Below are 27,329 nucleotides of genomic sequence, written 5' to 3'. Positions count from 1 at the left end.
GTTAGTACTGTCAAAGACTATTCTAGTGGCATCACACTGACTCGAAGCCTTCTCAGCATTGCGCACTCCCCAAAAGGCTGGACAGACGGAGTAATTGGGCGTCTCTGGATTGAGGACTTTGATCAGAAAACCCATGCCAAGGCAAATGGCCATGCCCATCTTCTGCTTGTTGATGGACACAATTCACATTACACAAAAGAATTCTTAGATTATGCCAGGGAAGACAACATTCATGTACTCTGCTACCCAGCCCACACCACACACATCTATCAAGGGCTAGATGTGGGTATTTTCAGAGTGCTGAAGCATTACTGGACCCTTGAATGTGATCAGTATATGAAAGACACACATCAGAAGGTTGGAAAGGGAAACTTCTTGGCCATCTACTCCAGGGCTCACCAAAAAGCCCTCACTCCAGAAACAATTCGGGCAGCATTCTGGAAGACTGGGGTTTGGCCACTAAACCCTAATGTTGTGTCAATGGAAATGATGGCACACAGCCACGAAACATCAGCCATCAGCCACATGCCCCTCCCACAGTCAAGTCCTGTCTGTGCAGTATCAAAGGCTATCTATGAATATCAACTTCAACAGCACACATCAGGTGGAGAATCACCAGATGCACAGTGGCATCTAGTGGCTCATGAAGCTACAGAGGCACTTGCATCAACATCAGCATCATTTCTCATGGACAAAACACCCCTTACCTCAGCAGATCAGCTGCCCATGTACCAGCCCTCACCATTGACACCTACTCGAAAGTGGAGACATGCACTGTTAGATCGAGAGCCAGAAAGTGAACTGGAGCACATGTACCAAGAAGCCATGCACCAATCATTTGCTCAGGAAGACCAATACAAGGCATCCACTATTGAGATGCAATCTGTGCTTGTGCTACAGTCCATGCACTGCAACAGAGTTATGGGTCAACTAGCTGCCCAGGAAGAAAAGGAGAAGGAGAAGAAAAAACGGAAAGGAAAACTTATGGGTGATGGGTTACCTAGGCTACTGACTGGGGATGCATTCTACAACCATGTTCTCGAGTTTGAAAAGGCAGCTGCAGAGGAAGAAGTTCAGCAAGAAAACAGGAAAAGGCAGAAGGAAAGTCGAGCTGAGGCACTGGAGGTGTGGAGAAAGGCAGATAAGGAGCAGTGACAGCATAACAAGGCCCACAATGAGGCATACCAAGCAGAACTCAAATGCTGGAAAGCAGAGAGGGACTTGGCACGGGAAGAAAAACAGCAGCCTCATTGGAATCAACCAAAACAAGGAAAACTTGAAACACCTTTAACTAAGCCTATGGCCAAGAGCACAAACAACAGTGAGGGCAGGGATGGGAGTGAAGTCGACGATGATGAAGGCAGCAAGAGCGAGGATGAACATTAGATAATCAGCAATGGGATAATCAGTGTCACTTAGAGCTATATATTACATAATACAGATTTACTGTTTTTGGTGCGGCGCAAGTGGTGGTGCAGAGGCGATAAGAAACCAAAACTTTGCCACCTTCCACAGCACAGAAAACATTCCTGATATACTTCAAAATTCATATGGAGGTTACCAAAGTATATAATAATGTATTCCCCATTCATGATTTATGTATATATTGTGTTGTAATGAAATACGAGCCAACTAAAATTTGTTGGTGCAAGTGCCGGTCCATTACTGTAATCAGACCAACAAATGATCAGCGAAATCAACTAATGGTTCTCTTAGAGCACGATTCCCTAGCTATGCTTAGTAAGGCATGTCTCCAACATCCCCTGGCATTTCAATATCATAGTACCATCAGAACAGATTTGTCCCAGATCATGCTCCTTGCAGATGGATTCCATGCCAGCCACATCATCTGGCCTCCATATACCTCTCTCCTGCTTAAGTCAAGTGGATATCGCGCTTCACCTGTTCTCCCTGCCCAGTTGAAATCAATTATCTTGAACGTCTTTCCATTGTGTGACACCATGACATTCACATCATGAATATCGCCATGGAAGAAGCCTGCAGTGTAAAACGCCTCCAGTTTCTCGTTGAATTCATCCATGACAGACCCGGTAGCGGGCTGCTTGCATAGCGTCACATAGTTGGAGAGCATATTCACGACCACCATGGTCGTGCTGCCTGGGATCTCTACGGAAGCTCACGGGGTTGGTGTACATCCTAAAGACTTGAAAACATGGTGTACTTCGGGCACATCTGATGCCGATCTCATCATCATTGCGTTTAACAGTCCCGAAAAATAAGCATTTGTCAGGGTTAGACATCTTCTGATATTAGAGTTCTTAGGTTTTTTTGCCATCAGCAGTTGTTGGATAACTCATGGGGTGCAGGAACATATAGGGGCAGCCGCTGAGGAGGGGGGTTTAATTTTGCAGACTAGGGATCTTTGTTGTAGTATTTCTTCAGCAACTAGAGAGCTTTCCAACTCGAGTCGACTTGCCTCCATGTAGTATGACAGAGCTTGAGTATATGGCTTGGAGGATGTACTCGAAGTCTCGTTATAGGTTTGGACAACCAAATAATGATGATCACTGGCACACAACTCACCATCCACCTCGAAATTCTTGATCTTGGTGCTGGTAAGGTCCGAACCACAGTATTTTTTTTTTGGCAAACTGCCTTCATGTGCTTGGTTCATACTCATAAACCTCCATCATCAAGTCTGCAAAGTTCTGACCAAACATATGGTCCTCACATGCATATTGGTAATTTAGACAGTCATCCAAGAACTAGCCAAAATCTTCATGTGGTAGCGTCAGAGGGATAGTATCAGCTGCCTCTTGAGAGCAGGCACAGGTATGGTTCAGCATTCGAGGTGCTGGTGCTCCCGAAATGATGTTATACTTAAGGAAATGGAAGGCACTGCCTTGGGATTCTGACTGAAGAACGTCTTTCCATACGACTGCAGCAGCACGATCTTCCATGGTGGGAGGATATGGGAGTGGAGCTGGTATCCCTGGACCTGGGAATCAATATGGTTCGACGAGAAGTTGAGATCACTTACTTTCAGCATACCAAACATCAGAAGCGATCAAAGGCATATCTTTAAGTAAATGGAAGATCCCTAAAAGTTTCCGATATCGTTTTGCTCCTAAGGAGCAAAGTACCCCTGTACATTTTTTTCCCTTTAAATTCGAGACGACGCTCGAGACAGAACATAGCGCAAGCAAGACAAGGAGCACATCGCTCAGGGATCACATGTATTTTCTTGATCATGGCCTTGAGAGCATCGACTGTTTGATCTGAATGGATTACAATCCCGAGACCTAGCGTGGACACATATTGTGCGCGAACTCCAAGTTGCTGTTTTGCAACCAGCATGCAATTTTAATTACACCATCATAGTCCAGAGGAATAAAGTATGGATCATTATCGCCGCACAGCAATTACAAGTGCCACAGACCAACAATGATTCACGAAGTGAAGGTGAAATTCGTCTTCCAGTGGTGTTGAGTTAAAATGGCTTACATCAGTAAAGTATACATTTATTCCGAAAAATTTGCAGGTGGCTGTGCTTACAGCCACTGCAAATTTCGCTGACTAAGCGGAAGGCGTGCATGCGAGAAAGTGAGGGTTGGGAGACTTGTGGGCTGTGCACAACCCTTGCCTGTACATCTGTACTCAATTCAATGCTACTGGAAGCCACTCTATGTCAGCCATGTAACTATTCACGAAATAAATGGGTATTCTGTGAAGAGACCCGCCCAAATTTGCTAGATGAGTGGTGTTCGGGCATGGGAAGCGGTCACGTGATCATGCCTCGCATGTGGCACTTGCGCTTCGGGCTTGGCTGCACGCATGCGAACATGCGCTCGCAAAAAAATTGGCACGGGCCACCCTCCTGCCTGGGAAAATTTGCTTATCTGGCTGCAAATTTCCCAGTGCTAAGTCACTTAGCACACTTTACAATGGATTTTGCACTTTACAACCCATTCCTGATGCAAATTTCCCACTTTTCGTTGGTTAAGAGCATAGATAAACATGTGTAGGACATGAACAGAGTGCCTCGGCACCCTCCCAAGCCATCCCACCCAAGCCCTGACATTGCAATGCCTGGCAGGGCCCACTCGAATGCTCGAACCCCCTCCCCACCCACCCGCCTGAGGGCAGCCTTTCCTTTTAAGGAAGTTCCCACAGCATCACCACCTGCAAATTTTTTGAACTAAGTACATGTATCATAAATGAGAGACTGACAGAGTTGAGCCATCAAATGTCAGGCCAAATCCTTGCCACAGGACTTGGGCTGGGCAGATCTACATAATTGAAACAGAGTTCAAATAAACACATTGTCCTCCCAAGGATGATTCATCGTCGTCAGATTGCCTAGACTTGTAGTGAGAAGTAGATGAACCAGTAAGCTTTGGAAATCAGCAAGTAGCAATGCCAACTGTATACTGTGTACATGCATGGAAAGTGATGGAGTATCATTAAGACATCTGCAGAAAAGATGTTTGAAGAGGACATTCTCATCAACACCTTGATGGCATCATAAACAACCAATTGCTTCTCCATAAACATACTGGATCCTCTCCATCCCCTCTACACTTCCACCTTCACAGCCACTGTTGCTGCATCCTTCTGCAAATTTGCACCCAAAGCAAAACACTCCTCATAATATATGCATTCCTGAGGATTTGTCAGCCCCTTATCCCAACAAAAATCAAAAACAGGACATCACCTGCAAGGGGCCTGTGACCAGCCAAGCACGACATGCTCTTGTCTGATCACACGATATACGAAGATACCATTTGAAACCTCGCTGGATTCAGATTCTTTGGTGGAAGACATATCCTGGCATTTTTTTGACTTGTGTTTATGTTTCTTTTTTCTGTCTTCCTCCTCTTCCTCCTCTGAAGATGAATCACTATGTTTACTCTTGCACTTCCTCTTCTTTGACAATTTTGCAGAACTTTCTTCATCGCTGTCCTTGTCTCTCTTTGACCATTTCTTCCATCTCTTCGCCTTTGACCAATCCTCAGATTCACTGTCTGAATCACTTTTGGAGTCTTCTTTTGTCCTCCACCATTTGCACTTGCTCGACTCTTTGGTCTTGCTAGAACCACACTTATGCTTCTTCAAACAAGAGCAGTCATCCTCACTCAATTCAGATTCCAAGCCGGAACCACTTCCTTCAGAATCAGACAGAAGATTCCAGGCACCAGCACTGAATGCAGGAATCTGTGGTGTCATCAGCGAAAGAACTCAACATGGGACAATGAAGCAAGGCAAATTGTCACACCTTTTCAATCTCACCATCGAGCTCCAATACTCTTAAGAGCATCTCTACATGCTCAACTCCCAACTCTGTCTCCATAATCTTACTCTTGCTGAGGAAGTGTTGTATTTGTTGTGTGGATGGGTAAGATGAAGCTGCACCTATCACGTATAAACATATTTGATTAGGTGAAACATGTTTTCTGTTCTGTTTCAGAAATGACTGGTGGGAAAATGTGTGAGTCTCCCCAAATATGCAGATAAAAATAGAAACCCTATGCAGTCACAGATGTAATGGAGACATGCAGAAGATAAAAGCTTGATAAACTCAGCATCTAGTTCATTGTCAGTGTACCAGGGACCACCCATGAGTTCTACCAATGGCTCCAGGTGAGCAAGCATGTATATCTTGTGCATTGGGTGCTGGTGTATGCATATGCATGGTACCATCAGTTGTCCATTCTTCACAAAACGAGTATTTTCAGTGGGATCATCTACATACTCAGATAGCTTTGGTGGATTTGACGAGTTGTTTTTGGACTAGGGATTTCAGACAGCGATCGATGACAGTCTGGTGCAGTTCGGTCTTGGCTTTTAGGTGTTTCGTCCATATTCCTGCAATGATCATTCAATGTGTAAGAAAGATGATCTATGAGGAACTTCTGCTCCATCACACCTTCATTTCTGGATGCTTGGATGTGGCTGAGGACCATAGCTTCTTCGGGCATCATGTCCTTCTTTCTGAGACAGACAGATAAGAGAACACAACACATAAAGTAGTAGGTGACCACACACATTTCTATCTCATTCTTTGCCACAGCTCGGAATGCAGTTACCCCACCAGCACTGGCCATAACCTTGAACATCCCCTGCACTGTCCAATCAGGAAGGCACACAGAAGCTGTTTAGAGGAATGTTTACCGTCCCGAGCAAAAAGTTGATGGCAGCCATGCAAGCAGCTGCATCCGGTACAACCTTGTCAGCATCTTTCACTGCAAGTATCTGTTGAATGAAGATCTTTCATTATGACACGATTTGGGTAGGGGATTTCTGAGGGGATTGGCTGACCTTGTCGTGTGCTGCGAGAGCAGCTTGATGGAGCTTGAGCTCATCCGCGCTGAGCTTTCGGCCACTCATCTTGCTGTATGTGGATGTCACCGAGACTTGGTAGTAGTAGAAAATAATCACGTGACAGTTACCAGTTGAGATCGAGGCGCCGATCAAGCAGTGCTGGTGAAAACATTCACCGTGGCCCGACCGCCGTCTCCACGTCCACCACGGCGACATGGCCGATCGCAAATGGGGCGAACAAAAAGATGTTAACGAAAGCCTTTCGACATACTTTGAAAGGTGCACGGAGCTAGTGCGACAATATGCGGACGTGTAAGTCCATTCTCATTACGCCACGGTTGACTATCGTGATTAACGGAGTTTTTGCCAGGATCGAGCAAAACTATGCACGTCCAGCCATAGCAATTGGGATTAGAAAGTTCGAAGAGAAACCTATAATGATGGTTCGTCCACTTCGCTGTCATCGACGTCGTTTGCTGAATCCCTGTAGACATTCGTTACCGTCCTTTCTATCCTTGCTATTCTGCCAATATTGTCGTTCGTGTGCGTACACATTCCGTGCTGCCTATTAATGCTGACAAGCTTCTAGCGGGATATCTATCTTTATCATTTCGTCTATCGTATTCGTCGCTGCCGCGTCTGCGATCACGGCTTCCCTCGTGACCGAGTCAGTCATCGGTATGTTCAGGCAGCGTATAGCCCTACAACTATCTTTTTTTAATCTAACGCTCCAACCATACAGTGTCGATCGGGATATGCACGCTGTGCTCGCTCGTTCTCGTTGCAGTCTTTGCGACGACTTTCTTACTTTCTTTATATTCGGTCTTTCGATTTGTCTTGCTGGTACGGTCCAACGGTCGGTCTGGTATCACGGAGTGGGTTATGGAGACGAGACAGCACTTGTTACTACCCAGACGAGTGGAAGAAGAATGCGAAGGACCGAATGGGCCCGATATCACCGAGGTTCAGCATCACATACCTGACCATGCAAGCCTGACCGATGACTGGTCCCAGGAGATTGATTGAATCAGTTGTGGTTTTCTACTGATGCTATTCTCGGGCTATGCTAGCATGTTTCAAACATACCCTTGGATTTTAATGTTATGAATGCGCTCCTCGGCTATAATACTAACATCCGCGTGCATCCAGGCCAAGAGTGCAGTGAATACCGCAGATCCTAGCTCAGGTGTTGATCTATTAAAATACTACTAGTGAGAATGTTATTAATGCATCGTGGCGTAAGTTAGACAAGTTGCACACGCACTAGTCGGTGAACTAGGTGGGTCCGCCTGCCCTCGAAACGACCGCCGGCGAGAAGCATCGAGTGCTTTCAAAGAGCTTCCTCCAGATGCACTAAGCAAACAAGATCACGGCTTACTGACAGATACCATGTAAACTGGTTCCCCGAGAGCCTGAAGCTTAAATCTGTCACTAGTTTGGCCCAGCGGGCAAAGGGTCTTGGTGGCTGGAAGCCGCGGTACGGCCAGCCCGGAGTGACCCAAGACATCGAGGAGAGTACCAGTGAGACGGGGATCGGCTGCTGGGATCGGTGGAGGATGGACGAGTTCCGGTCCGAACCGGCGAGGAATCCAACTGTGCGACTTACGTAATTCACGGCGCAGTGATTCCGAGTTGTACTTCATACGCTCCTACTCGCTAATTAGCTGGCGGATTGTTGCCCCGTAGTCTCGCCCTAAACTCCATACTGACTGACTCATCCCAGAAGGCTATCTCTGTATCCTTCCGGGACGAGTCTCTCAGTTGGGTTAGAGACTAGTAGAATTGAAAGAGTCCGCGGAACATATCTTGAAGCTTGAAGCGTTGGTGACATTTGTATTGACGTTCGCGGTCGTCAGTAAGGAACTTGTACGGTAAAATGCAGACCAGCCAACTGGTCGCAACTGATCAACGTTTTACTATACAGCGTCACCAACTGTGACTTTGTGATCCATGCTCCTCATCAATCGTTCCGAAATCTCGGTCCACATTCCATGTCTCCGCTCCGATACGCTCCTACATTCCGAAGCAAGCAAGGTCCCCTGGCAGCAAGCGCGGCCTCTGTACCGAGTTGTCGGCAGCAACGCCGTCCCCTAAGTAGTTCAACAAGGTCCGTGCTGTATCCCCCCCACATTCTCTGCCTTCGCTCCTCGCATGTCAGTCGATACGACGGTGGGCAGTCCTGGCTGGATTCTCTTCTACCTGTGACGTGAACTTCCTCGTGTCCCAGGGGGAAGACAATCCACCTAGTATCAATACCATAGTACCACTCCAGGAAGTATTATCCACCTAAACTGGTTCAACCTCAAATAATCCATCCTTCGAGCTTCAAGGTTTGTTTCTTCTCCATGTCTCGAACCTTTTTACCGCTCGCACCCCCCGATGTGGAGTCAATTTCATTGGACAAGCCAACTATCTTCGGATCACGTGTGTGAGGCTGTCCATAGTATTTAGTATTCCCGAACTGACATGTTTCGATTCTATATCCTCATACCTTGACAGCTCTAATTTTCACTTTTCGAACTTCCACCGCCAACCTTGTGCCCGGTTGGACGTTTGGATCCGTCATGCAACCTGACAAACGTGGCGGCGGCTTTCAAAACAATACTTTTCGTAACACACGAACAGATACGTTCACGCCACGATGAGTTCACAGAATAATGAAATGGGATACTGGCGCAACCTCGCGATGCGGCGGGGACATCAAAGACTTGACCCCAACTACGTTAACAATGCCATAAGAGACATACGCGAAAACGACCTTCGCCACAGCGTTTATGATATTCATCAAACCAGGCAGCCTCGTACGCCACACTCCTATCGTACTTTTACCCCACACCTCCCTCGTACTCATGCCTCGTATGTCCCTCAAGGAAACGATCCTCATCTCCATGCACACACCCAAACTCGTGCACAATTCCTGAGACCAGTTGTGACCCCTGTTATTCCCTTCAGTGAGATACGTGATACATTCTCCCATCCGCCTTTTACCTGGGCGGATTAACCCTCTTCAGGAATCCATTTCCATCTGCTACTCCAGCCTCTGGATCATCGTCCGCCGCGGCCCTACCGACAGCAACACAGCTCGCATACACCTGCCTATCATAGAGCGACGGAGTTCGACTCTGCTCGTCCTTCACACACACCCCAGCATGCTATGCCGCCACCTTTGGATGAAGGAATTCGGATCAATCCAAATACGTGGCTCTAATTCCCACAACTTTTGACGCCACATGTTTTGGCAATGACAGAACCAACGTTATCGAATCACCGTCCACAACGGCGTCCGCCATTCGCCCATAACACCTCAGGGACGCGGGTGCCACCGCAACGAAGTCTTGCACCCTCCCCCGGGGCATATACGTTCCGTTTTCCTCCCCATCCACTATCCCACCCACACCCATATTACTCCTATGTGCCAGCGGGAATGTTCCGGGCCGGAAATATCATATTTGGACAAGAATCTGCGTCGGCACGACAGAGATCTGCACGTCCATGAGCCACAGCACCAGTGCAACCACTGGTACCTGATCTACACACGGCAGCCCAACTACCGGGTGGATGGCCGTTCACTGGGCCATCTCCATGGCGGCCCCCATGGGTACCGGGTGTTACACCTGGTTTGAGTAGCATCCCACAATGGACTCCAGGCACCTGGCCACCATTTCCGTGGCCCACCGAAGTTCCTGTCCGACTCACCCCATGGCTCATTCCCAACCCTGTAAATTCTGGTGCTCCCCAGATAAAACGGGACATGAGTACGCGTCCTATGACGGCTCGACGTATCACCGGTGCACGTGTTATTCTGCCCTAGACTCTAGACTTGCGAGGGGGTGGAAGCGCAGGCGCTGGAATAGACCACGTACCAGCGACCTTACCCCCGTCTGACAGAATTCTCGTGCTATGCGATGTTGGCTTCATGAGCCAATTCTGGGGCCCGATCGTCATCGAACGACCAGGGAGGAAGTGCCACGATACGTGACCTTCTGAAAGGTATCTATGCATTCTTCCAGACGCGCCTTGCGCGTGCGGAAGTGGAGCATACCGTCTCTCTTGGATGAGACAATTATCATTTATTAGTGGATGCTTATCGGCGGAGGACGACACAGAGACACTTGGGAGTGCTGAGAGATTGGGAGTGGAGGGATGGGATGAGGATGGTGGATTGTCTTGGGGATAAGACGTGGTGATGGGGTGTGTGGGTGGCTTATAACCCGAATGGGACGTGGCAGTTAAACCTGGGACTCGCGAACCCACACACTGGAATACATGACCTGTGCTTTCATCAGAGAGGTGCATGTCGGTGTGCCACGTCGAGCATGCACGAACCACTGAAAACCATTTCAACTGTCCCTGGCATACCTATTGATGATGATGACCTGTGATTAGCCCGCAGCGATGATTGTAGCTGCCTGTGGGGTATTCTGTTGCTGGCAGTGATGCAAATCCTGAATGTGCATCGTTTTTTTTTTACAGATCACCAGACTTCGTACTTCCACTATTTTGTACATCGCTTTCGCTGCATATTCCGCCATTCATACAGTCGTTCAAATATCCACCAGGTCATATTCTCCTTGGCGTCGTGCAAGATGCCTCTCCACCTCCCCACGACACGGACGCCCCAGTCGATGCTAATTCCCCCTGGTTGCCGATCGTGGTTGGACTGTCTTTCATTATGCGACGTGAACTTCACATCCCAGAAGAAAGACAGTCCAGTGATTATCAACACCATAGCATCACCCCAAGAAGTAGTATCCCCCAAACTAGCTTTGGCGCTACTCGACATCAAACAACCGGTCTTTCCAAGGTTTTCTCACCTGTCCTCTGTTCTCCCCGTTTGGAGCCCGAATCTTAGTGCCACTCGCTGCTCAACGGCGCCATCCGACACACAATCGATTCGATTGGCAAAGTTAAACTCAACGACCCCGGCCTCGTGATGCAGTGTGTAGTAGGCGTCGAAGGCTGATGCAAACCGCAAATGTCCCTCCTCTTATGCATGTTCTGCGTCTTCCTTTTCAGCACACCGCAACCTATTTGCACTACTGTATGAATGGCGGAATATGCGACGAAAGCGATGTACAAATGGTGGAAGTACAAGATTCGGTGATCTGTAAAAAAATTATGCGCATTCGGGAATTGCATCACCAGCAGTAGCAACAGCATACCTTGCAAGTGACTGCAATTGTCGCTGCAGGCCAATCACAGGTCATCGCCATCATCAATAAATCTGCCAGTGATGGCCGAGAAGGTTGTCAGCTGTTCGTGCATGCTCAACATAGCGCACCGACACGCACCTTCCCCATGAAAGCGCTGGTCATGTATTCCAGTGCGTGGGGTTCGCGAGTCCCAAATTTAACTGCCATGTCCCATCCGAGTTATGTGTTACCCACACCTCCCACCACCACCTCCGATCCCCAAGACAATCCACCCTCCTTATCCTATCCCTCTCATCCCGATCTCTTAGTACTCCAGATGGTCTTTGTGTCACCCTCCTCTGATAAGCATCTAGTGGTAAATGATAATAGTCTGGCCCGAGAGGAGGAGATATGCTCCTCCTCTGCACGTGAAAGGTGCATCTGGAAGAATATGTAGATACCTTCGAGAAGGTCACGAATCGTGACTCTTCCTCCTGGTCGTTCGATGACGATCTGGCCCCAGAGTTGGCTGATCCAGCCAACGTCACATAGCACAAGAATTCTCTCGGACGGAGGCAATATCGCTGGTTCGCGGTCTATTCCAGTGCCCGTGCTCCCACCCCCTCCCGAGTCCAAGGGTATGATAGCACTTGCACCGGTGACACGTCGAGCTGTTGTGGGATGCGTACCCACATCCCATTCTATCTGGGGAACATTGGGATCTACAGGGTTGGGAGTAAGCCATGGGGAGAGCCGGATGGGAACCTCGGCGGGCCGTGGTACTGGTGGCCAGGTGCCTGGATTCCAATGCGGGACCCTACAGAGCCAGGTGTAACGCCCTGTGCCCATGTGGGCCATCCACTCCATAGATGGGCTTCCGTGTAGTTATCAGGTGGTTGTTGCGCAGGCGGCACAGCCCCTTGTTGTGTTGACGCGGGTTCTTGTCCAGACACGGTATTTCCGGTCCAGAAGGTATCCGCTGGCACATCGAGGTGGGGTAGTGGACGAAGAGGAAAACGGAATGCATATAATCCGGGGGTGGTTGCAGGACTTCGTTGCGGGGCTCGCCACGTTTCTGAGGTGTCATGGGCGAACGGCGGACTCCATTGTGAATGGTGAATTAATAGCGTTGGTTCTGTAACCCATATTAGGATATGTGGCGTCGAAAGCTGGAGAAACTAGACCCACGTACCTGGATTAATCTGAATTCCTTCATTCAAGAATGGTGGGAAAGAGTGGTGGGGACCGTGTGAAGGATAGGGGTCGAATTCCGTTGTTCGATGGTATGCGGGTGTATGCGAGTTGTGTGGCTGTTCCTGATAAGGTGGAGGCGAGCGATGATAAGGAGGTTGTTGTAGCGAATTAGATTCGATTTCTGAGGAGGTCCGGGTATTATGTGGGAGCTGATCACGTGTCGTACTAAAGGGAGTGACAGGAGTCAACACCTCTTCTGGAGATGTGACTGGTCGACGGAATTGTGTACGAGTTTGGGTTTGGGCGCGAGGATAAGCTTCATTTCCATACGTGCCATGCGAGGTACGGGCGTGAGGGATGTGCGGGGGATAAGCATGAAGGGGATACGGGGTACGAGAGCGCCTGGTTTGATGAATACCGCCATCGCCAGGGAGGAGATCGTGTTCATATATGTCTCTTATAGCATTGTCGATGCAGTCGGGGTCAAGTATTTCGTGTCCCCGCTGCATCGCGAGGTTGCGCCAATATCTAATCTCGTCGCGCGGGTTCATTGCAGCGAGAACCTATCAACTTGCGAGTTACCAATTAGCCTTGTCGTGGAAGACGCCGCCCACGTCGGTCTGGTTGAGCTCGAGGTGGGAGGATGTTGCACGACGCCAAGGAGAATATGACCTAGCGGATACTTGCACCACTGTGTGAAAGGCGGAATATGCAGCGGAAGCGATGTACAAATCGGTGAGCTGTAAAAAAAACTATGCGCATTCAGGAATTGCATCACCAACAGCAACAACAGCGTACCTTGTGAGCGACTGCAATCGTCGCCACGGGCCAATCACAGCTCATCGTCATCATCATCAATAAATCTGCCAGTGACGGCTGAGAGGGTTGTCAGTTGTTCGTGCATGCTCAACATAACACACCGACACGCACCTTCCCCGTGAAAGCACTGGTCATGTATCCCGGTGTGTGGGATTCGCGAGTCCCAAATTTAACTGCCACCTCCCATTCGAATTATATGTCACCCACGCACCCCACCACCACTTCCTATCCCCAACACAATCCACCCTCCTCGTCCCTTCCCTCCACTCGCAATCTCTCAACACACCCAAATGTCTCTGCGTCGTCCTCCTCTGGTAAGCGTCTACTAGTAAACCATAATTGTTTGGTCCGAGAGAGGATATATGCTCCACTTCGGCACGCGTAAGGCGCGTCTGGAAGAACGCATAGATGCCTTTGAGAAGGTCACGTATCGTGACACTTCCTCCCGGTCGTTCGATGATGATCGGGCCCCAGAATTGGCTCATGGAGCCAACATCACATAGCACGAGAATTCTATCGGACGGAGGTAAAGTCGCTGGTTCGTGGTCTATTCCAGCGCCTGCGCTTCCACCCCCTCGCGAGTCTAGGGGCAGAATAACATGTGCACCAGTGATGCGTCGAGCTGTCATAGGATGCGTACTCACGTCCCATTTTATCTGGGGAACACCAAGGTTTATGGGGTTGGGAATGAGCCATGGGGCGAGCCGGACAGGAACTTCGGTGGGCCATAGCAATGGTGGCCAGGTGCCTGGAGTCCATTGGGGGATGCTACCCAAACCAGGCGTAACACCTGATACCCGTGGTAGTCGCCATGGAGATAGACCAGAGAGCGGACATGCACCCAATATATGGGCTGACGTGTAGGGGTAATACGGGTGTGGGCGGGAGAGTGGGTGGGGAGGAAAACGGAACGTATATGCCTCGGGGGAGGGTGCAGGACTTCGTTGCGGTAGTCCCTGAGTCCCTGGGGAGCTATGGGCAAATGGCGGACGCCGTTGTGGACGGTGATTCGATAATGTTGGTTCTGTCACTGCCAGGACATGTGGCGTCAAAAGTTGTAGGAGTTAGACTCACGTACCTGGATTGATCCGAATTCCTTCATCCAAAGGTGGAGGCACAGAATGCCGGGGTGTGTGTGAAGGATGGACGGAGCTGAACTCCGCCGCTCGATGATACGCAGGTGTATGCAAGCTGTGTCGACGTTGTCGGTAGGGCCGTTGCGGACGACGATCCGGAGATTGGAGTAGCGGATCGGAATGGATTCCAGAGGAGGGATAGCTTGTCCAGGTAGAAGACGGATGGGAAAGTTGATCACGTGTCGCATTGAAGGGAACGACAGGGGCTACCACCTGTTCCGGGGGTAAGACTGGCCTCAGGAATTGTGCACGAGTTTGGGTGTGTGCATGGAGATGAGGTTCGTTGCTACGAGGGCCATGCGAGGTATGAGTACGAGGGGGGTGCGGGGCACGAGATGGTCTGGTTTGATGAACGTCATGATCGCTGCGGCGAAGATCGTTTTCATATATGTCTCTTATGGCATCGTTAACGTAGTCAGGGTCAAGTCTTTGATGTCCCTGCTGCATTGCGATGTTGCGCCAGTATCTCATTTCGTCGTCCTGTAGATTCATCGTAGCGTATTCGCGTGTTACAAAAAGTATTGTTGTGAAAGCCGCCGTCCACGTTTGTCAGGCTGAATGGGGGAATCCGAATGTCTAACCAGGCGCAAAGTTGGCCATAGAAGTTCGAAATGTGAAAATTGGTGTTGTCGAGTTATGAGAATATAGAGTCAAAACATGTCAGTTGGAGAATACTGTGGACGGCATCACACACATGACTCGGGTGTAGTTGGCTTGTCCAATTAACTTGATTCTGCAACAAGTGGTGCGGTGGGCATTAACGGGCGGTACAAAGGCTCGAAACAAGGAGAAGGAACAAACCTTGAAGCTCGAGGGATGGACTGTCAGAGGTTGAACCAGTTTTGGGGATACTACTTCCTGGAGTGGTACTATGGTATTGATACTAGGTGGATTGTCTTCCCCCTGGGACACGAGGAAGTTCACGTCACAGGTAGAAGAGAATCCAGCCAGGACTGCCCACCGTCGTATCGACTGATATGCGAGGAGCGAAGGCAGAGAATGTGGGGGGGATACAGCACGGACCTTGTTGAACTACTTAGGGGACGGCGTTGCTGCCGACAACTCGGTACAGAGGCCGCGCTTGCTGCCAGGGGACCTTGCTTGCTTTGGAATGTAGGAGCGTATCGGAGCGGAGACATGAAATGTGGACCGAGATTTCGGAACGATTGATGAGGAGCATGGATCACAAAGTCACAGTTGGTGACGCTGTATAGTAAAACGTTGATCAGTTGCGACCAGTTGGCTGGTCTGCATTTTACCGTACAAGTTCCTCACTGACGACCGCGAACGTCAATACAAATGTTACCAACGCTTCAAGCTTCAAGATATGTTCCGTGGGCTCTTTCAATTCTACTAGTCTCTAAGCCAACTGAGAGACTCGTCCCGGAAGGATACAGAGATAGCCTTCTGGGATGAGTCAGTCAGTATGGAGTTTAGGGCGAGACTACGGGGCAACAATCCGCCAGCTAATTAGCGAAGAAGGGTGTATGAAGTACTAGCAACGGGGTAAGTTCGAAGTCGCATCCGAAAATCCGAACGCAACTCGGAATCACTGCGCCGTGAATTACGTAAGTCGGACAGTTGGATTCCTCGCTGATGGACTCGATGACTGCGGATGTTTCTCGACACAAATGACACTGAAGCTTCGCTGCGTATGTACCACCCTGGAAGTCTTATCGTTCTGAATGGCAGGTGTTCTACTTCCAGGTACGTTTGGATGATTGGCCGTTGCTCGTCGTTTGGCTCATCCCATAGATGCTCAGAGATATCGGAACACGGCGTCCAAGGACTGTTCCTCCCTGCTTGCGTATCTTAGGAGAGCGTACAGTCCCGCAGCGTGCAAGTGTGTGTCGGAATGTGTTGCCTCCGCAAGCTTGCACCGGTGGCTGACAGGGACAGTACATATATATATGTATCCTCCCCCCTGTTTTCTACCGTCCGCCCGGTTTTCTTTCTTCACCCACCATGTCTCCTACCCTGGTACCTGTTGTCAACGCTCGCTCGACCGTCCTTCGTCATGTCAAGCGTGCAGAGAGCCACACAGATACCTCAGTCGTCGTGCTGGCAGTCATATGCGTCGTTATTCTCACCGTGACTCTTCTTTCCACCGTACGTTACTTCTGTCAGGAACGCCGCCGGAACTCGTCATCCTCCACCGATCCCAGTAGCCGATCCCCGTCTCACTGGTACTCTCCTCGATGTCTTGGGTCACTCCGGACTGGCCGTACCGCGACTTCCAGCCACCAAGACCCTTTGCCGGCGCTCCCACCCAGAGATCCAGTTCGTCCTTGGCCTGCGACGTACCGCCCAACGTATCCCCGTGTGCACTTCGCAGATCGTCCATATTCGCATCGATCACATCGTTTTGGCGAGTATCGTCCGGGTAGTCTCGCTGTATATCGACTCAGCGGCCTCAATGCCTACCAACCGGGCGATCATCCTCCACGCCGACCGAGTGGCTTCAATGCATACACCCCTGGTGGTCTTCCTTTGCACCGCAGGCCTCGCCCATACAATATGAAGCGCTCACGCCTCCGGACAAGCTCCCCCATCCCTGAGGCAGATCCTGTTCCGGAGAGCAGTGAGACGAACGACGTTGACGTTCAGGTCAGTGTTCGTGTTGACATCGTGCAATAGCACTCATCGTTCGGTTAGCTTTCCGATATACCCCAATCACACGACGCACAGAGCGTTCGTTCCACACCGGCAGTAGTACGCAAGGTAGGTGTACGAATCTTTTGTACCATATGTACTTATCCTCCGTAGACGAGTATTGGAACGTCGGAGGAGGCTCGAATAAGCCATGAAACCGTTAACGAATGTGATGCAGCCAACGACTCGGTATGCTTCTTCTTTGCTACAGGTAGTGCACTTGACATACCCCCCTTCGTACAGGCTCCCGAGTGCGCCTCAGGAACTGACACGCCCCAGGCAGGAACGGATGAAGAACGCTTAGGAGGGAGTGAAGTGAGTACGTGAAGACGAGACCCTGCAGATCTGACGTCCTTCAGCCCAGCGAGGCCCACAAGGACGAGCATACTGGAAGTGCGGTGGTATCTCTTCATTCCACCTTTTCGGATGAGGACGATAGCGATATCGATGAATGTGGCGATGATGACTCTGGGAAATCCGTCTGCAGCGTAGAGCAAGGCCGATGTGCTGTCTCCGGGGATCCAGAGCCCGAAATAAGCCCACCTATATCGTTCGGTTCTCTCGCTGACCTGTACGTCCTTGAAGATGAAAACGACGAGGTCGACGTCGAAGACGAAAACGAAAACGAAGATGAAGACGAGGACGAGGACACTATCAGCAAAAGTTACGACTTCTCTCTCGAACTCGTTGGCTCGTCTCACCGCCCAGGCTCTTACCTTGGTATTCCGGGGCCTGCATGGTATCCTCCTGCGGTTCGATTCTCTCCTCCAGTCAAGGTTCGACTGCTGACTAGTGGTCCTGCAAGTCCGATGCGGCCACCGTGTAAACGAATCTCCTTGGAGCAAGAATGTGCGAACGGACCGGAGACGCAATCACCGATTATCGACGAGGCTGACGTCGACGTCGATCCACTTAGAGATCTACGCTCCTCGTTAGATGAAGAGTGCGCGAACGAACCGGAGACGCGATTACCGATCGTGGACGAAGCTGATATCGACGTTGGTCCACTGACAGATACACGCCCCTCATCAGACGAAGAATGCACGAACGACCTGGAGACGCAATCGCCGGTCGTCGACGAAGCTGACATCGAGGTTGATCCACTCGCAAATACACATTCCTCATCAGACGAAGAACGCGCGAACGATTTGGAGACGCGATCACCGATCATCGACGAAGCTGACATCGATGTTGGTCTACTTAGATATATACGTTCCTCATCGGACACAGAAGGGGCGAACGATTCGGAGACGCGATCTCCGATCATCGACGAAGTCGGTATAGATCTTGGTCCACTCACGGATACTGTCCGTGCATCGATTTGGGGGCGGACTTGTCAAGAAACGCTTAACGCCGTCGTTGTCGTCGAAACCGAAAATGACTGCCAACTTTTGCGATTTACTGCGAAACCCTCGATGACCGACAGTCCAGAAGACGACACGGCAAGGCATTCGGATGATGACGCTGGCGTCACATGCGACCTTCCAGACCTCGGCCCCGATAACGCGACTACGATTGCGACTCCTATGGAGAAACAGGAGGGGGGCGAGAGCCATCATTCCGAAAGCCCGAACGAAGACGCCGACATCGAGCTAGACGTGATTCTGCGGGAACTCCGCTACGATATATCTTTTCTCCCTTCTGACGAGTGTGCTAAGGACGACGATAGTCTTATTCACGATTTGAATACAAGCGCACCATCCCATTCTTCGTCTCCTGCGATGTCGAGCAGCTGGGACTCGTTGGCAAGTCTGAGCCAAGGAAAGCAGGCAGATCCCGGCTCACACCCCACGGACCCTGTCCCGACATCTCAAGCATCGATCGAGCCCGTCGAGGACGAGGAAGTCCACCCGCTACCTGGCGCATCGGAATACGTGACGATACTCATCCCCACTCATCGTCGGAGCCAGGCTCTGCATGTCAAGCGCGTGGAAGAACTTATCGGTTGCGAACGGCCGTCCGATCACGACTCCGCGGGTGCGACCACCGAGGAACGACGCGATCCTTTGCCAAAGTGGGCCCCCGTCGACGGGATGATCATCATCAAGGTATATGTTCAAGACACCGATGACACCTGGAAAGTTCGCGTTCCGGAGGACATTACTCTACAACGATTCACGTCGAAACTCCTTTCGAAGCTTGGATTCCACGTCGCATTTAGCGGTAGCTGTTTCGATGGTCCCGAATATTACTTCCGCACTGACGACGTCTTTCGGTGTTGGGTCGCCACACGTATCCGAAATGGTCGTAACCTCCCCATAGCCGCACACGTCGTTGGTCCCCCTCCACCTCCGAAAACGGATATGGATACGGCGAACGCTGTTTCGATTGCAAGGACGACTCTTAGTGTTCGCGGCAAGTCTGCGAGTGCTGTGCGTTCGGAGTTCTTCCCTTTCAGATATAGGGATTCTCTTGATATCATTCTTCAACGTATTTCAAACGTTTTCCAATCGCCGATCGGGCGTTTTCATAGGTGGGATGGGTGAATATTGTCGTATCATTTGGACTATAGACCGCATACTATTATTTCTCATGTTTGTTTCTGTACGTCGTGGCGGATATCATTATTACATATCATTATATGGACTATTCACAGTTGATCTGGCAGTGCGAACACCGCAGAATTAGAGTTCCTGTGTATTGTGAAAAGAATGACGTCTACTACGAGACCCGAGCGCGATGCCGCAAGTAAAAAATATAGTGCACGAAATTCATGTGAGCTGTTTACATGCGAAGCACAGAAGAAGCCTCAAGATGAGATCGTTACATGTCGACTGAATAGACCGCATCGTCGAACAGAGGTTCCTTGATAAGACGACCCGCCAAATCCTGAGAAGTGGCTTCAATAAGCACGCGCTCATGAATGAACGCCTTCTCCGATTTGCAAAAATCAAGCATGTGTCTCCAGCAGTCTGGACAGACACGTCCGTAATCGACTTGTTGGAATTGTTGCATTGCATCAGCGTATGAGAGAGGGTTACGTCCGTCGAGCAGAGATCGACCCATGCCATTCCACCAGACCTGTCGCCAGTCATTGGCGCAGGAGCTCCGGTCCTGGCAACGCTTCGAGTGGATCATCGGTGGGGGTTCACATGCCACAATGCGGCGGTGAATGTCCAGTTTCTCTTTGACCCTGATGAGAGTATTCCAGACAGGGCGGGTAAGAAGGTTGCAATCTAACTCGTTCAGGAGAAGCGGAATAAGCCGGCTGAACGCGTATTGGAAGGTCTCCTTAATATGATATTTTAGTGAGATGGAGATCAGCTTGGCGGGGTGAATAGCCTGACGGGAGCTTTCGAGTTGATCGAGGGCGTACTCACGAGCAGCCTTTGACTGGTACTTCCAACTTACTTCGAGCAGCTGAAATATCGCTTCGTCCTGCATTTTTGCAGTGTCTGGACGCCACCTGAGAATAACAAAATGGTTCATGACGATGTACACGCTCGTAAATTAAACAGACTCACTTGTTGTAGCAAACTGAGAGGAATAATTCGAACCCTTCAGCCGTGACTTCAGTGATGATGATTGGCTGCTCATCACTTTTTCCATCAACTGGGACGAGTCCAGCATCGCTATTGGTGCCAAACATGTCCCTGAAAGTCATGGATTTGTCCGAGAGAATGCTTCCGTGGACTTTAACTAACGTATTTTCAACCTACACGTAAATGCCATTTTGATGACGAGCAGTAAGTAGAAAGGGGTGGTACACATAGCTCACCCGAAGAACATGAGTACCGTCAGGGTAATAAAACATTGGATGGTGTTGGGGACTCGGAGCAGCGGTCATGTTGTTGACGTTGAGTGAGGGAGTTCAATTCGATGACTGCCAGGACAAGTTGCTAGAGAAATATACAGTATGGTTTATGTTGTGAGAATAACTGCGAGAATGTGCGTGGCACACAAAACGTGTAGAGGAGAAATGCCCACAGTACCTAAGGAAATGTGCGGGAGAGCATCGGCAAAAAACATGCATCGCTAAGCTAAATACAGTTGCAGCATCGTATTACGTCCCGATCGCGACTTGACGTTCACGTCGTCCAAATCTGGATACTTCCCATTGCCCTGAATAGGAAAGAAACGACACAAAAAATCCCGATGGTCCGTGCGCACAATGAAATTCTATATAAGCCCGAGCTGAACATCCCTAAATCCTTACCACTCTGGCCTTTTGGCTTAGATCAAGTGTAGTATCTGTTCTTTACAGCATAACCGCTGTAACGGGGGCACCGCCCCCTTTAGTTGGTTAGCAAATTTTTGCCGCCCTATGTCGCCTGTGAGCTCTGCTTGCAACTCCGGGTGACGCGATGACCTTGCTATTGCACCTTACCGGCTTGCGTTGTCAGGGGATCTTCATTGCATCCTTGGCTTCTTTTGCTTTCTTTTTGTTGTGTTTCTACTTCTCTACCATTTGGTAGGGCATGGGGCTCAGCAAATGGAATGCAAAAGGTTATGTAGCTTTCTTCTGATTCTTTTGCACTACAGTATTAGATAGCAAATGTGTGTTTGGCTTGGAATGTGAATTGACCAATCTATGTTTAATTGATCATTATCCTGCTTCTATGGAAAATTTACTACAATGGTATGTGACATTCCCCCTTGGAGCATGGTGGCTGAACAGACTGGTGATTTGAATCTTGCATTTTTGGATGTGGAGGAGCAAGTGCTGGGAAAAGGTAATTATGCTGACCAAGGCTGATAAACCATTTGCCTGAAAGCTACTCCTTGGATCGTGCTGTTGCCGTTTGTAACCATGTGCGGTGATCATGATCAATGGAATTATGAAGTGCCGCCGTCTGATGGCGTGCTACCGGCCCATGGATACCTATATGAAGATGGCTTTATCATCCAGTCGACGCTATCAAACACCCGCCATGTCCCTACCTCCCTTCGACCATGATGCCCACACTAAGTTCACCGAAACACCTAATACTTTGTGGACGTTCGGTCAGAAGATCGAAAGTACGGAATCTGGGCGGAAATGGTTGGAAGGAGAAGAACAAGGGTGGAAGGTGATCAATACGGACGAAGATACCTCGTAAGTCCTGGATTTTCACCCTGTCATTCGACATCGGAGCGTAAAGACAACCTTTGTAGGCGACTGTACCCACTTATGATCAGTGCGATAGTACCTCGGCCCATAGCATTTGTCTCTTCCATCTCTGAGAGCGGAGTGGAGAACCTCGCGACTTTCAGGTACGATCGTTAGTTCCGTAGGAGATCCATCTTGTTCAAACATTGTTCTAATACGTCATGAAAGTTGGTTCAACATGGTTAGTTCATATGTTGTACTCTGGTGTCTGTTTGACTACATCAATACACGTCGTCTAGGTAACCCATAACCCGCCGCTCGTTTCGTTCTCATGCAGTAATACTCCGCGCGTCAAAGACACGCCGACAAATGTGAGGAATGGTCTCGGCTTTACCATCAACATCATCAGCGAGCCATTCGCCGAGAACGCAAACGCAACGTCCATCGACGCTCCGCCTGATTTCGACGAATGGACTATTAGCGGGCTGACAAAGGTGCCAAGCGTGGGTGTAGCTGAGCTACGAATATATGATATGCCCCTGGTTACCTTGTTTCTTAGATTCATGTCAAGGCCCCGCGTGTCAAGGAGAGTGCGTTCAGCATGGAATGCGAGGTAAGAGATCGTGGGTCCGTGGCGATACTTTCCTCTCACTTCTACCAATATGTGAAGTTCTTCCAAGCGATCGATGTCACTCATCCCATCAGCGGAGAAATCACTACAACACTGATCCTCGCACGTGTGAAGTATATCCACGTTCGCAAGGATGTCCTCAATGAACGCGGGGTTGTCGATATCACCAAGTATAAGCCGATTGCGCGTTTAGGGGATATCTCGTACGCCAGAACCGGTGATGCCTTCAGGTTACCTAGACCGGTGTGGGAACAAGAGAAAGGGAAGATCGAACAAGCTTTAGAGAACAATGAGCAGTCGTAGACAAGGTCTGTATGACCACTGGCAAACCACTGTATACCACGATGTTACATACCAAAGCCCTCCGGGCGCTCCTGGACGCATTCGGAGAGAGCGTGTGGTGTCCATAGTTACGAAGTCTTTCAAACGAAAGCACTACAAGGAGGGAGTGTTACTTATCAATGTAAGGGATCTGTTATCATGGTGTGTGTAATGGAATGGGAAGCTGTACGGTATTAGTGGAGTTTTATGAATGAAACCATTGTGGGGAGGTAAAAGACCTGGAGGATAGGTGGGATGTATAATGAAGTTGAGCTGCTGACTTGGCCCCCAAGTGTCCAAACGGCGTCGACGATACCCAAGCGATTCTGCATTTCACACCTCTGGATAGCTCTTACATTTGCAAGTTTTCTCTATATCGAAGTAGCTGGCATGTGTAAGACATGGCCCGTCCCCCCTCTGCGCGTGACCAGAGTTAACGGTCCAGTATGATTATGAACGACAGAGAGTTTACAGACCTGGGCCTAGCGGCATCCAGGAATATACTCTAATGGTAGCTGTGTACGGGGCGAGCGGACCTGCATCCGGGTGTATCCCCACATTCTAGTGAGGATTGTGGGCGCGTTCTGGGTCACTGCTACCAGTGCTAGCTGTGCCATGTTCTTTGGAGAAGTAAGTTGACAGCCATCCCTTTATTGCATCTTCTCGGTGGGCCCACGGATTTAATATCTTGGCCGGACGTTTCAGCTGCTTCCCACGCCACTTGGCCCCGGTCTTACATACATACCATAAGAGGAATGTGTGGCTGTGCCCTGTAAACGGAGGAAGTCGGGTTTCCTTTTCCTAGTCCGTTCCCCGTGAGTCCCTTGTCAGCATTTTTAGGAATTGTTGGATCTGCTTGGGGAAGCCCAGAGGCCCAGAAAGGTGTATATTCGATGTCCCTTGGATCTCACAGCTTGTGGCCCAGTCACCTTGAGTCGACGCACAGATTCACGGTGGTCGCGGGCTGTGCTTGTACTGTGGAGTAAGCAGTATCGACGAAATCGCTGTACTTGTTCCTTATCGATCCCTCTTTAGCAGGTGTCAAATTCCAGCCGCAGTATTCCTGTGGTCGATACGCGTCCGGTAGGATGGAGGCAATCGGCGAAAATCAACACGCGACGGAAGTTCGAGATGGACTCGAGAAACTCGTCGCGTCTGTTTTGAGTCCTGAGGATGCATAAATCCGGTTATGTTGCTGTCATAGTCATGCTGTCCCCCTGTCTGGCAAGCACTGTGCGTGTACGGTCCTGCTACGGGCACTCCGCCACACGACCTTACGTCCATTCTTTGTCGTGTCGACGTCGTTCTGGGGCAGTTATCGATACGTCGCTCCCGCCGCCCGTGTCTCTTCTTGTATTCATTCACTGAGTGGTCAAAGCGAGGGGCATCATCCTGGCTCTGCACTGTGGGGATGCCCTTACGACGCGTCGACAGCACTGCCTGCCCAGGGACTGTATTTTACTGGGTGAGATTCCTTAGGTGCCACTCCTTCCCTTTCTACCCCTCTGTTCAACCTGACTGACGTGGACGACGGTCTCAGACCCGCTGGACGGCGGCTTCTGCTTCTACAACGAGACTTGTGGTAACACGTGAATAGATACGTGTGCGCCACAATGAATCCACACGACGATGAAGTTAGATATTGGCGTGACCTCGCCATGCGGCGGGGACACGAGGGACTCGACCCCGATTACATTAACAGTGCTATCAGGGACATATACGAAAACAACTTTCGCCGCAGCGATCATGATATTCATCAAACCAGGCGATCTCGTACCCCGCATCCTCATCAAGCTCACACCTCTCACATCCCTCGTGCTCATACCTCGCGCGGACATCGTGGCGACGAACCTCATCCCCGTGCCCAGAGTCAAACTCGTGCTCCATTCCTGAGACCAGTCCCACTCCCGGAAGAGGTGGTAACCCCTGTCATTCCCCCCAGTACCCCACGTGATCATCCGTCATCTACCTGGACAGACTATCCCTACTCGGGAATCCAGCTTCATCCGCTATTCCAACCTCCGTATCTCCGCCCACCACCGTCTTTCCAACAACAGCCACACAGCTCGCATATACCCGCGTATCATCGAGTGACAGAGCTCAACTCTGCCCGCCCTTCGCACACACACCAGCCACCTTTGAATGAAGGAATTCGGATCAATCCGGGTACGTGGGTTTAACTCTACAGTTTTTGACGCCACATATTCTTGGCGATTGTAGAACCAATGCTATCGAATTACCAACCACCATGGTATCCGCCATTCGACCATAACACGCCAGGGACGTCGCAAGTACCGCAACCACCCCCTGCACCCACTTCCGGATTATATGCGTTCCATACTCCTGCTCATTCACTACCCTACCCACGCCTATACCCCTATGTGCCAGCGGGAACGTTCCGGACCGGAAATACCGGATATGGACAAACGCCCGGATCAGCACCTGCACCGCCCCCGGCCTCGGCACCGGTGCAACAACCACCTGGTCCGTACATGGCAGGCTATTTATCGGGTGGATGGCCTCTTTCTGGTCCATCTCCGTGGTTGCCCCCGTTAGCACCGGGCGTTGCACCCGGTTCAGAGAGCGTCCCACAGTGGAGTCCTGGAACCTGGCCACCATTGCCATGGCCCACTGACGTTCCTGTCCGACTCGCCCCATGGCTCATTCCTAATCCCGTAAATCCCGGTGTTCCCCAGATAGAATGGGATGTGAGTACACATCCCACCACAGCTCGACGTGTCACCGGTGCACATATTATCCTACCCTTGGACTCGGGAGGGGGTGGGAGCACGGGCACTGGAATAGATCGCGAACCAGCGACACTACCTCCATCCGAGAGAATAATTGTGCTATGTGACGTTGGCTGGATCAGCCAACTCTGGGGCCCGATCGTCATCGAACGACCGGGAGGAAGAGTCACGATTCGTGACCTTCTCGAACGTATATATGCGTTCTTCCAAACACACCTTACAGCTGCTGAAGTCGAGCATATCTCCTCTCTAGAACCAAACAATTATGGTTTGCTAGTAGACGCTTACCAGAGGAGGACGACGCAGAGACGTTTGGGTGTGTTGAGAGATTGGGAGTGGAGGGAGGGGATGCGGCGGGTGGATTGTCTTCAGGATCGGAGGTGGTGGTGGGGGGTGTGGGTGACCTATAATTCGGATGAGACGTGGCATTTAAATTTGGGATTCATGAATCCTGCACACCGGAATATATAACCGGTGTTTTCATGGGGGTGCATGCGTACCTGTGCTATCATCTGTGTTGAGCATACACCACGATTTGCCAGGTAAGTCATCAGACTTTCAAGCATGAACGGGGACGACTGACAAAAATATTAATCGAGGTGCATATGAGCACTGGACAGTCGTCACGCGAACAGGTTGAGCTTCTGGCAGGTTGGTGAACTTACTGATGTGACAACCCGCGAGCGGTAACGATTGAAGGTATGCTGTCGGTGAAGCAAGCCCTGGGCGGGAATGAAAACGCACATGATAATAATTTTACAGATCACCGGATGTCGTACACCATTTTGTACATCACTTTTGTCGCACATTCATGGTCGTTCAAATCGCCTTGAGGTTGTATTCTCATTGCTGGGAGCTGGCGTTGTGTTGCCCTCATGTTGGTGAAAATTCTGAGGTTAGGTACATATACCTTCCCGATTCCTCCTGTATGGCGGAACGCGACCGTCATCATAAGCGGAAGTGGTCATTATGGGAGATATAGAACAACCGCACGGTATATGTTGGAGCTGAACAGACTTGGTGTCTCCAGAAGGGATAACGGGGAAACAAGGTGAGAGAAGCACGAGGGAACTAGTAGCGCAGGACACGCATTTGCAAGGTGTGGAAAGCTGTTCTGCTTAGACTCGATTGTCAAATCAGGTGTACCATCTGGATTCCCTATGAATGCAAGTGAGTGGCATAGATGTCTGATGGGTGTCCTTAGCATACCTTGTATGCAGAGCTTAGAGCAAGGTAGGTCGAATTGGGAAGAGGAAGCTTCTCTGGATCTGGCATTGAAAAAGGTCACAGACTCCATGACCTTTACAACACTGGATCTGGGGGCTATTGACTCACAATAGTCCAATGCTAAGTGAGAAAGGTATCAATAGTCACTTTTGTTCT

General features: G+C 50.1%; 10 protein-coding genes across 10 annotated transcripts; 5 read left to right on the top strand and 5 right to left on the bottom strand.

Annotated features, from left to right (window-relative positions):
• Window positions 1–1,740: 1,740 nt before the first annotated feature.
• F5J12DRAFT_969103 (uncharacterized protein) lies at window positions 1,741–2,107 on the bottom strand (the record flags this gene model as incomplete). The annotated part of the gene is made up of 1 exon (XM_051750051.1): window positions 1,741–2,107. One exon carries the CDS (start codon window positions 2,105–2,107, stop codon window positions 1,778–1,780), a length of 330 nt encoding a protein of 109 aa, XP_051594935.1. The 3' UTR covers window positions 1,741–1,777.
• Window positions 2,108–4,671: 2,564 nt separating this feature from the next.
• On the bottom strand, window positions 4,672–6,348 carry F5J12DRAFT_907665 (RNA polymerase Rpc34 subunit-domain-containing protein; the record flags this gene model as incomplete). Its single annotated transcript, XM_051748964.1, has 8 exons — window positions 4,672–5,175; window positions 5,237–5,414; window positions 5,486–5,634; window positions 5,738–5,826; window positions 5,888–5,952; window positions 6,007–6,080; window positions 6,133–6,213; window positions 6,280–6,348. 8 exons carry the CDS (start codon window positions 6,346–6,348, stop codon window positions 4,672–4,674), a joined length of 1,209 nt encoding a protein of 402 aa, XP_051594934.1.
• Window positions 6,349–6,443: 95 nt separating this feature from the next.
• Window positions 6,444–7,347, top strand: F5J12DRAFT_915881 (uncharacterized protein). The gene is made up of 5 exons (XM_051749171.1): window positions 6,444–6,594; window positions 6,653–6,725; window positions 6,773–6,825; window positions 6,872–6,960; window positions 7,025–7,347. Exons 1-5 carry the CDS (start codon window positions 6,497–6,499, stop codon window positions 7,306–7,308), a joined length of 597 nt encoding a protein of 198 aa, XP_051594933.1. The 5' UTR covers window positions 6,444–6,496; the 3' UTR covers window positions 7,309–7,347.
• Window positions 7,348–12,504: 5,157 nt separating this feature from the next.
• On the bottom strand, window positions 12,505–13,238 carry F5J12DRAFT_507302 (uncharacterized protein). Its single transcript, XM_051739773.1, has one exon. The coding sequence runs from the start codon at window positions 13,157–13,159 to the stop codon at window positions 12,593–12,595; it is 567 nt and encodes a 188-aa protein (XP_051594932.1). The 5' UTR covers window positions 13,160–13,238; the 3' UTR covers window positions 12,505–12,592.
• Window positions 13,239–13,558: 320 nt separating this feature from the next.
• F5J12DRAFT_728026 (uncharacterized protein) lies at window positions 13,559–14,473 on the bottom strand (the record flags this gene model as incomplete). The annotated part of the gene is made up of 1 exon (XM_051741847.1): window positions 13,559–14,473. A coding segment is annotated over one exon (915 nt), but the record flags the coding sequence as incomplete, so codon positions are not given.
• Window positions 14,474–16,143: 1,670 nt separating this feature from the next.
• Window positions 16,144–17,727, top strand: F5J12DRAFT_864729 (uncharacterized protein). The gene is made up of 5 exons (XM_051747018.1): window positions 16,144–16,270; window positions 16,327–17,170; window positions 17,219–17,284; window positions 17,330–17,404; window positions 17,459–17,727. Exons 2-5 carry the CDS (start codon window positions 16,529–16,531, stop codon window positions 17,540–17,542), a joined length of 867 nt encoding a protein of 288 aa, XP_051594930.1. The 5' UTR covers window positions 16,144–16,270; window positions 16,327–16,528; the 3' UTR covers window positions 17,543–17,727.
• A 1,500-nt stretch (window positions 17,728–19,227) lies between these two features.
• Window positions 19,228–19,488, top strand: F5J12DRAFT_705161 (uncharacterized protein; the record flags this gene model as incomplete). The annotated part of the gene is made up of 1 exon (XM_051740558.1): window positions 19,228–19,488. A coding segment is annotated over one exon (261 nt), but the record flags the coding sequence as incomplete, so codon positions are not given.
• A 310-nt stretch (window positions 19,489–19,798) lies between these two features.
• On the bottom strand, window positions 19,799–21,200 carry F5J12DRAFT_864723 (uncharacterized protein). The gene is made up of 2 exons (XM_051747017.1): window positions 20,680–21,200; window positions 19,799–20,621 (listed from the first exon to the last, which is right to left on the bottom strand). Exons 1-2 carry the CDS (start codon window positions 20,817–20,819, stop codon window positions 19,979–19,981), a joined length of 783 nt encoding a protein of 260 aa, XP_051594928.1. The 5' UTR covers window positions 20,820–21,200; the 3' UTR covers window positions 19,799–19,978.
• Window positions 21,201–22,086: 886 nt separating this feature from the next.
• Window positions 22,087–23,601, top strand: F5J12DRAFT_969086 (uncharacterized protein; the record flags this gene model as incomplete). Its single annotated transcript, XM_051750050.1, has 6 exons — window positions 22,087–22,250; window positions 22,310–22,408; window positions 22,473–22,485; window positions 22,544–22,747; window positions 22,804–22,857; window positions 22,915–23,601. The coding sequence occupies 6 exons, from the start codon at window positions 22,087–22,089 to the stop codon at window positions 23,176–23,178; spliced, it is 798 nt and encodes a 265-aa protein (XP_051594927.1). The 3' UTR covers window positions 23,179–23,601.
• Window positions 23,602–24,614: 1,013 nt separating this feature from the next.
• F5J12DRAFT_507138 (uncharacterized protein) lies at window positions 24,615–26,563 on the top strand. The gene is made up of 3 exons (XM_051739772.1): window positions 24,615–24,675; window positions 24,737–25,362; window positions 25,417–26,563. Exons 2-3 carry the CDS (start codon window positions 24,810–24,812, stop codon window positions 26,415–26,417), a joined length of 1,554 nt encoding a protein of 517 aa, XP_051594926.1. The 5' UTR covers window positions 24,615–24,675; window positions 24,737–24,809; the 3' UTR covers window positions 26,418–26,563.
• Window positions 26,564–27,329: the final 766 nt, after the last annotated feature.

The sequence above is a fragment of the Pisolithus orientalis genome, assembly GCF_024613125.1.
Source record: "Pisolithus orientalis strain OTSU chromosome Unknown F5J12scaffold_65, whole genome shotgun sequence".
Taxonomy (NCBI): Eukaryota; Fungi; Basidiomycota; class Agaricomycetes; order Boletales; family Pisolithaceae; genus Pisolithus; species Pisolithus orientalis.
Note: the sequence above shows the minus strand (reverse complement) of the source record. Positions and strands in the feature narration are given on the sequence as shown.